Genomic DNA, 9,191 nt, shown 5'->3' on the forward strand with positions numbered 1-9,191 from the left:
AAGCCAGCCTCCACCACATCACTGCCTAACGAATCCCATATATTAACTACACTGAATGAAAAATAACTTTAATATACCTGTGACTTATGTATATATGTGTATGCGTGTGTATGTACGTGTGGTGTGCGTATGTGTACGCATATGTATACTGGGGGAATACTGATCTACTGTTCATTCCCCCCTCTATAGTGGACGCAGTGTATGCACTGGCCTGGGCTTTCCACAATCTCCTTCAAGATAAGTGCGGAGACCTGACCCTATGTGAGGCCGCCCTGCCCTCCCCGTCAGGCCAGGAGATGCTACACTACATCAGAAACGTCTCCTTTATCGGTAAGTAACCCGCCGAGACGTTGGCTATCTTGGTTATCTTGCTCGAGACGTTGATTCTAGAAGACACACATTCGTTTCTCTTCGCCCAGTCAGTTCCGTCGGCCCCGGTAAGTGCCTTGACCCCTGATATCGTGTTATGGACGGTGTGCTATCGCGTTATCCTGCTTTTTTTTTGGTTATATGTTTCGTCAAGTGAGGAGGCGGCCAATGAGGCGAGAGACGGCGCCTCTACGATGGTAAGTTTTGCTATATCGGTTATAATATTTTGATATCTTTGTTTTGTTATCTTATTCTGCTTCCATATCCTGCTTCCTTTCATCAGGAATGGTTTCTTCATTTTTGATATCCGCCATTTTGATCATGCCATCTTGAACCTATTGTTCTATTAAGATATCATGATCTTCCTATTATATTTTGCTATCTTGATAATACTGTCTATTATAACCTATCTTGATACTACTGTCTCTATTATGCTATCTTGATCCTACTGTCTTTTAACCAGTCTTGATACTACTGTCAATTATGCTATCTTGGTTTTACTGTCTATAATGCTCTCTTCTTCATACATTCCTATTATGCAATCTTGAGCCTAATGTCTGTTATGCTATCTTAATCCTACTTTGTATTATTCTCTCTTGATCCTATTATCTATTCGGTTATCTTGATCCTACTATCTATTCGGCTATCTTGATCCTTCCGTTCTATTATGCATTCTTGATTCAACTGTTTATTATGGTATCTTGATCCAACTGTATATCATACTATCTTGACTATATTGTCTATTATGATATCTTAATCCTACTGTCTATTGTTCTTTCTCGATTCTACTGTCTATTGTTATTTCTTGATCCTACTGTCTATCAAACTATTTTACTACCACTGTCTATTTTGCTATCTTGATACTACTATATATTATATCTTGATCATGCTGTCTATTATGCTATCTTACCCTCTTAAGTACACTTTTCTAGGACAGTTTTTTTTTCACTTTAATTATAATTAGATTTTTGTGTTAATTATGATCGCTCGATTTCTCTGTTCTATCTTGCTATCTTTTTTTGTGCTATATTTAGCATTATCCCAAAAAGCCCTATACCACAACACTACACCTGCTTGATACCTGGTTGATGGGGTTCTGGGAGTTCTTCTACTTCTCCCAAGTCCGGCCCGAGGCCAGGCTTGACTTGTGAGAGCTTGGTCCACCAGGCTGTTGCTTGGAGCGGCCCGCAGGCCCTACATATCCACCACAGCCCGGTTGGTCCGGCACTCCTTGAAGAAAACTATCTAGTTTCCTCTTGAAGATGTCCACGGTTGTTCCGGCAATATTTCTTATGCTCGCTGGGAGGACGTTGAACAACCGCGGACCTCTGATGTTTATACAGTGTTCTCTGATTGTGCCTATGGCACCTCTGCTCTTCACTGGATCTATTCTGCATTTTTTTCCATATCGTTCACTCCAGTACGTTGTTATCTTACTAGTGGAATAAGTCCACCAAACAGACTTATTCGTTATTGCTTTCTGCTATCTTCCTAGCGTTTTCTAAAACTGTTTTCTCAAGCTGATTCGTGTTATCTTGACCTTATAACATCAGTGTGTGTGTAATCTCGGCCCAGATCGTCGATAGCATGAAAGCCATCTGTAAGTTATTACATTATCTTGCTGCTTCTCAGTGTTATCTTTTGATTTTTTTTAATTCTTGTTGCTTTTCCTGTTATCTTGGTGCTCTTTCTTTATTTTTGTTTTTAATTTTTGTTATCTTGTTGCTTTTCCTATTAAGTTGCCTATCCGTTATCTTGTTGCTTTTTCTTTTATTTTGTGACTTTTTCTGCTATCATCTTGTTTTGCCTTATCTAGCTGCTTTCACTGCTATATTTGTACGTTCCCAGTTTCGTTACTTTTTTCCTGTTATCTTTGTACTCTTTTCCTGCTATACGAACCTGCTATCTCATTGTGGTTGTATTATTCTGGCTATCCTTCTCTCCCTGTCAGGCCAGCAGATGCTACGATACATCAGAATCGTCAAGTTTATCGGTACGTCTCGCTATCTTGATTACTTTTTGCTATCCTGATTACGTTCCGCTATCTTGATTAATTCCTGATATCATAATTACATTCCTCTGTCTTTGTTAATTTTTGCTATCTTGATTCCGTTCTATTTTTTATTATGTTCTGCTATCTTGATTACATTTCATTATTGTGATTGCGTTTTATTGTCTTGATTATGTTCGTATAACTTGATTACTCTCTGTTATTTATTAATTACGTTTCCTAGCTTTGATTGCGATATCTTGCTCTTATAGATAACAATTCTACTTTGATCCCATTACATTGCTTTTTATTTATACAATATTCTCATGTTTTTTTTTGTCCATATTTATATTACTCTAATCTCGTATCTTGTTATCTTATTTTCGTATCTTGTTATCTTAATGTCATCACCATATTTTTATGTTAATTTGTTACATTAATCCTGCTTCAAGTTCCTTAAAATCCGCAACCTGTTATCAAGGCGCTAAGATGTTTACAATCATTTAGTTATCATAATTCAGTGACATGTTATCTTGCTGGGTCTATCCCGGTAGTAGACTGACTACCTTGATACTACTAAGGTAGCGTCACGATAGCTACCGTGACAGGCTAAAAGCTATTCAACCTTGGGACCTTACTGAATCTACTACGAATTCTGGCGACGGGGAACTGGTGCTCAACCCAAACGGTTCTACAAATAGCTCGCATATGGGTAATAGTGTTCTCTGGCCCTTTAGGGAAATCACAATGACTTGATTAATGTGTGCAAAAGTTGTTTAAAGCAATGTAGGGTTTGAACCAGCGGCCTGGTAGGTATCAGTGCTTACCAACGGCGTGGTATATATATATATATATATATGCGGAAAATCCACAGAGAAATATGAAATGAGGTGAACGTTTCGGCTTTGTTAAAGCCTTTGTCAACACCAGACTGACTAAGGAGAAGATGATGATAAAGATTAAGCCACTCAAAAGGTGGCACGGGCATGAATAGCCCGTAAGTGGTGGCCCTTTTGAGCCATTACCAGTATCAAGAGCTGATACTGGAGATTTGTGGAGGTGCGACTGCACCCTGCATGACGGGAGATGTCTCCCGTAATTATTAATTAATTTTTTTTTTCCCAGTGTTCTGAGGTTGCATTTAACCATCAAGCTGTTATCGTGGGGGAGGATACTGCTTCACAGTCTTTATGAGGGTGTCCAGCTGCTGGACACCTTTGTTGACCAGGAGAGTGGCTGTGTTGATGGCTTCAGGGTGGCCACTGCATGATTCAGGAACTCTTAAAGCTCTTCTAAGGTCATTGGTTGCTTCACATTCCAGAAGATAGTGAAGTAATGGCTTTTCTGTGACAGTTTGGCAGAAGATGCACTCTCTCTGTCGGGTTTCACCAATCTCCCAGTTGCATCTGTAACCTAGACGTAGTCTATATAGCCTAACTGCTATTTCCCTGTGGATTCCTTTTGGGATATTTAACCTTTCTAATTTGGTTGCCTGAAGATACCATGTTGCAGATGGCGAACCTTCAGCTATTCTCTGGTGCAGGTAGGCTTTGTTGAGGTGTGAGAGTTTTTTGGTGATGATGTTTTTTATGTTCTCTAGGCTGGGTTGAATTGTTTTATGTATCACTGGATGACGAGTTGCCAATTTAGCAATTTCATCAGCTTTTTCATTTAATGGGATTCCAATATGGGATGGGATCCAGTTTAAAGTTATGTTGAGGCCTTTGCCTTTAGCGACTGCTCCTTGATACAAAATGGTGGTAATTATTTCCACATTATCTTTCCACTGTTTTTGTCCTAGTATTTGAAGTGCAGCTTTTGAGTCTGTGTGTATGATTGCATTTTGAGTGTTTTGTGCAATCACATATGCGAATGCCTGTTGTATGGCGAACAGCTCAGTTTGGGTTGATGATACTAGTCCTCCCAGTCTCCAATATGCCTGAACGCTGGTCGTGCAAAGAGCAGCGCCAGCACTCTCATTTTCTGTGTCCACTGATCCGTCTGTGAAGATGTGGGTGGCTCCTGCTACTGCTATGCTATACATTTGCTCTTCTATTATGCGCCTTAGGATTGTCGGATCATAGGCAGCCTTTTTCATTGGGAGACTTTCTATTACTATTTTGAAAGTAGGCTCTTCCCACGGGGCGGAAGGAGTGTAATTTGGGTGTGGATGATCACCCTCTCTATCAAGAATCATGTTTTTTAAATGTAGTCTGTTTATGACTTTTCCTGCTCTTGCAACCCAAGAGTTTCCATTGTTTTGGCCTAGTCCAACCACCAAGGCCTGCCGTACTGGGATTGGATCAGAAGAAATAATTATCTTACTGATAATTGTAGCTGTCCTTTGTGATATTCTTTCTTGTAGAGAGGGCAAACCCGTCTCCAGTCTAAGAGTTTCAAGCCTCGTCCACATGGGGGCTCCCAGTGCAGCTCTCATAGCATTGTTTTGGGCAACTTCAAGCTTTTTCCACTGTTGGTGTGATAGATTTGTGAGTGCAGGTGCTGCATAATCGATCACTGATCTGACTGCCTGTACATAGTATGTGCGAAGGACTTGCAGACTGGCTCCTCCAGAAAGGGAGGTTAGCGACCTGAGGATTGCCGTCCGGGCCGCAGTTCGCTCTCTCAAGTATGTGACCTCAGCATTAAAATTCATGTGTGTGTCCAGGATGATTCCTAGATACTGATAGGTGTCGACCCATTCTATTGGTTGACCCTGTACTGTGAGTTGGATGTTGGGCTTCGCTATTTTTATGGGCATGGCCTTTGACTTTGAGGGGTTGAGTTTGATCCCAATCTGTTTTGCCTCTTTACTGATGCAGTCTAAGCATTTGGGTGCAAGGCGCGCCGCATCCCTTCCTTTTATGATGATGACAAAGTCGTCCGCGTAGTTTAGCAGCCTGCAGTGATGTGGGAGTTTCAACCTCATTATTCTTTCCATTAAACAGTTGAAGAGAAGAGGGCTAAGAATACCTCCTTGCGGTGTACCATTTTCATGTCTTTTGTACTCAGAGACTGTGCCATGAAGTTTTACTCTTGCTTCTCTGTTTATGAGACAGTTTTTGGTCCAGGAGAGCAGGTTGCCTTTGACCTCTTTGTCAATGAGGCAGCAGAGAATAGCTGGGGCGCTAGCCAGTTCAAAGGCTTTTTCGAGGTCCAGGAATATCAGCATTCCTGGTCTGTCATTCAAGTGGGCTAACAGAGTTATAATACATTCCACTGTGCCAACCCCTCTTCTATAGGCATACATATCATGGTGCAGTTTAGGCATTTTCCACTCCAGTCTGTTGAGTGCCATTCTGTCAGCCGTCTTGGCTGCACAGCTTTGGAGAGAGATGGGCCTGGGATTAGCTGGATCTTTGGGTTTTGGGATCGGCACTATGTCTGCTCTATTCCAAGCAGAAGGTCTAGTTTGAGAAGTCCAGGCTAAATTAATTAACCTTAGGTATGCAGCGTCTCCCTCTGGGCCGAGGTTTCTAATCATTTTATAGGTTATTTTGTCGGCTCCAGGGGATGTATCTTTGGAGTTTTTCTTAGCCCGATTGAGCTCATCCAGTGTGAAGGGGGCATTAGTGTCAGAGACTTCTTCACATGCTGTAAGGATTTTGTGCCACCTTTCTTCCTCTAGTCCGGTCTGTACTGCTAATACATCTGGTGGAAGTTGATTGCTGGCTGCTCTCTCTGCAAACCTGGTTGCCAGTACTTCGGCTTCCTGTTGAGGATCTTTGGGGTGTGGAGCTTTAGGTGTTTTATTCCCTTTACGTTTCCTAGCTTTGATTGCGATATCTTGCTCTTATAGATAACAATTCTACTTTGATCCCATTACATTGCTTTTTATTTATACAATATTCTCATGTTTTTTTTTGTCCATATTTATATTACTCTAATCTCGTATCTTGTTATCTTATTTTCGTATCTTGTTATCTTAATGTCATCACCATATTTTTATGTTAATTTGTTACATTAATCCTGCTTCAAGTTCCTTAAAATCCGCAACCTGTTATCAAGGCGCTAAGATGTTTACAATCATTTAGTTATCATAATTCAGTGACATGTTATCTTGCTGGGTCTATCCCGGTAGTAGACTGACTACCTTGATACTACTAAGGTAGCGTCACGATAGCTACCGTGACAGGCTAAAAGCTATTCAACCTTGGGACCTTACTGAATCTACTACGAATTCTGGCGACGGGGAACTGGTGCTCAACCCAAACGGTTCTACAAATAGCTCGCATATGGGTAATAGTGTTCTCTGGCCCTTTAGGGAAATCACAATGACTTGATTAATGTGTGCAAAAGTTGTTTAAAGCAATGTAGGGTTTGAACCAGCGGCCTGGTAGGTATCAGTGCTTACCAACGGCGTGGTATATATATATATATATATATGCGGAAAATCCACAGAGAAATATGAAATGAGGTGAACGTTTCGGCTTTGTTAAAGCCTTTGTCAACACCAGACTGACTAAGGAGAAGGGAGAAGGGGGGAAGATATATAGGCCGACACCTGACCACCCCATCCCAAGGGTTGGTCAGGTGTAATTAACCAAAACAGGTATAGCTTAGCTTAGAATGGTCAAAGAGGATTAAGCGGTCAGAGAATAAGGATGAAAGATTAAAGAAAAGCCTCATGAACACACTCATGATTCTTTAATCTTTCATCCTTATTCTCTGACCGCTTAATCCTCTTTGACCATTCTAAGCTAAGCTATACCTGTTTTGGTTAATTACACCTGACCAACCCTTGGGATGGGGTGGTCAGGTGTCGGCCTATATATCTTCCCCCCTTCTCCCTTCTCCTTAGTCAGTCTGGTGTTGACAAAGGCTTTAACAAAGCCGAAACGTTCACCTCATTTCATATTTCTCTGTGGATTTTCCGCATAAAATGATGTGTTTTGTGATCGTCAATTGCATATATATATATATATATATATATATATATATATATATATATATATATATATATATATATATATATATATATATATATATATATAGGGGTACCACCACTGGTTTAATTAAAGGGACCCACATCCTCGAAGAAGAAAATAAATAGTGTTCAGAGAAGACCTTGTGGATTCTCACTGAATATTTTAATCTTTTCCTCTCCTACCACCCCTATTATTTATTTTTTTTTTTTTATTTGATTTTATTGCAATGTTACAGTTTACAGAAAACACACACTTATATAACAATATAACAATCAGTGTATATATATTATATATATATAATCAATTATATATATATATATATATATATATCAATATTATTAAGAGAAGCCTTACCACAGCCGGTTGTCCAGCAGAGAGAGAGCCCCGTTACCTAATGTCCCGCAACTCTGATGAGCCTGTCGGTCGCCCAGACGGAATTACGGTGAACCCCTGGAAGAATGGTAGACAGTTGGTGTGGGACTACACTTGCGTTTCAACTTTAGCCAATACCTATGTTAACTTCAGTGCTGCACAAGCAGGAGGAGCTGCCAATCACCGGGAAGCGGCCAAGTCACGTAAATACAGAGACCTTGAGCACCACTACAATTTTGTCCCCATTGCCTCAGAGACACTTGGTGCCTGGGGTAAAAGTGCTGCTAGCTTTTTAAAGGAGTTGGGGTCTAAGCTAATCGAAACAACTAGAGACCCTAGAGCTGCCAGTTTTCTTTTTCAGCGCCTTAGTGTGGCAATCCAGAGAGGAAATGCTCACTGCATCCATGGTTCGTGCCCGCCATCTGAGGAGCTGGAGGAGCTATTCAACTTGTGACAAGCAGCCTTGTACCCTGTATGTAATCAATATTGTAACTTTTTTTGTGTAATGACATTTTCAAATAAAGTTAGATAAATATACACACTTAACAAAAGAATAGGGGTGGTAGGAGAAGAAAATATCAAAGTGTTCAGTGAGGATCCAAAAGGTCTTCTCTGAGTACTCTTTATTTTCTTCTCTGAGGCTATGGGTCCCTACATTTGCACCAGAGGTGGTACCCCCCCCTATATCAATATATATATAATTGATATATATATATATATATCATATATCAAGTTTGTGAGGGTACCACCTCTGGTGCCAATGTGGGGACCCATAGCCTCGGAGAAGAAAATAAAAAGTATTCAGAGGAGACCTTGCGGTTTCTCACTGAACACTAATATTACCTTCTCCTACCACCCCCATTCTTTTGTATGTACACATATATATTTACTTTATTTGAACTTTGTTACAAAAAAAGGAGTTACATATGGGTTACAAAGATGGTTGTCATAGGTTGTCGAGTTCCTCCAGCTCCTCAGATGGCGGGCAGGAACCCTGGATGCAGTGCGCATTTCCCCTCTGTATCGCCACACTGAGGCGCTGGAAAAGAAAGCTTGCAGCTCTCGGGTCCCTTGTTGTTTCAATGAGCCTAGAACCCAGTTCCTTCAAAAAACTGGTAGCACTTTTACTCCAGGCGCCGAGCGTCTCAGAAGCAATGGGGACAAAATTGTAGTGGTGATCCAGTTCTCTATACTTACGGGATTTGGCTGCTTCCCTGTGGGTAGCAGCGCCACCTGCTTGTGCAACACTGAGGTTAATGTAGGTGTTAGCCAGGGTTGATGCGCACGTGTAGTCCCATACCAACTGCTTGCCATTCTTCCAGGGGTTCACTGTGATACCATCCGGGCGACCAATAAGAGCATCAGAGTTACGGGGCGTTAGGTAACGCCCCGTCATATTATATATATATATCAATTATATATAACAATCAATTATATATATATATATATATATATATATATATATATATATATATATATATATATATATATATATATATATATATATATATATATATATATATATATATCCC

General features: G+C 40.5%; 1 protein-coding gene across 1 annotated transcript in view; it reads left to right on the plus strand.

The window, feature by feature from the left end:
* LOC123761594 (metabotropic glutamate receptor 8-like) overlaps positions 1-9,191 on the plus strand; it is a 260,562-nt gene that overhangs the window by 191,065 nt on the left and 60,306 nt on the right. Inside the window, exon 7 of the mRNA XM_069328943.1 lies at positions 190-330. Within this exon, the coding sequence (XP_069185044.1) occupies positions 190-330 (141 nt within the window). The remainder of the gene's footprint in view (positions 1-189; positions 331-9,191) is intronic.

The sequence above is a fragment of the Procambarus clarkii genome, chromosome 22 (genome assembly GCF_040958095.1).
Source record: "Procambarus clarkii isolate CNS0578487 chromosome 22, FALCON_Pclarkii_2.0, whole genome shotgun sequence".
In the NCBI taxonomy this organism is placed as follows: domain Eukaryota; kingdom Metazoa; phylum Arthropoda; class Malacostraca; order Decapoda; family Cambaridae; genus Procambarus; species Procambarus clarkii.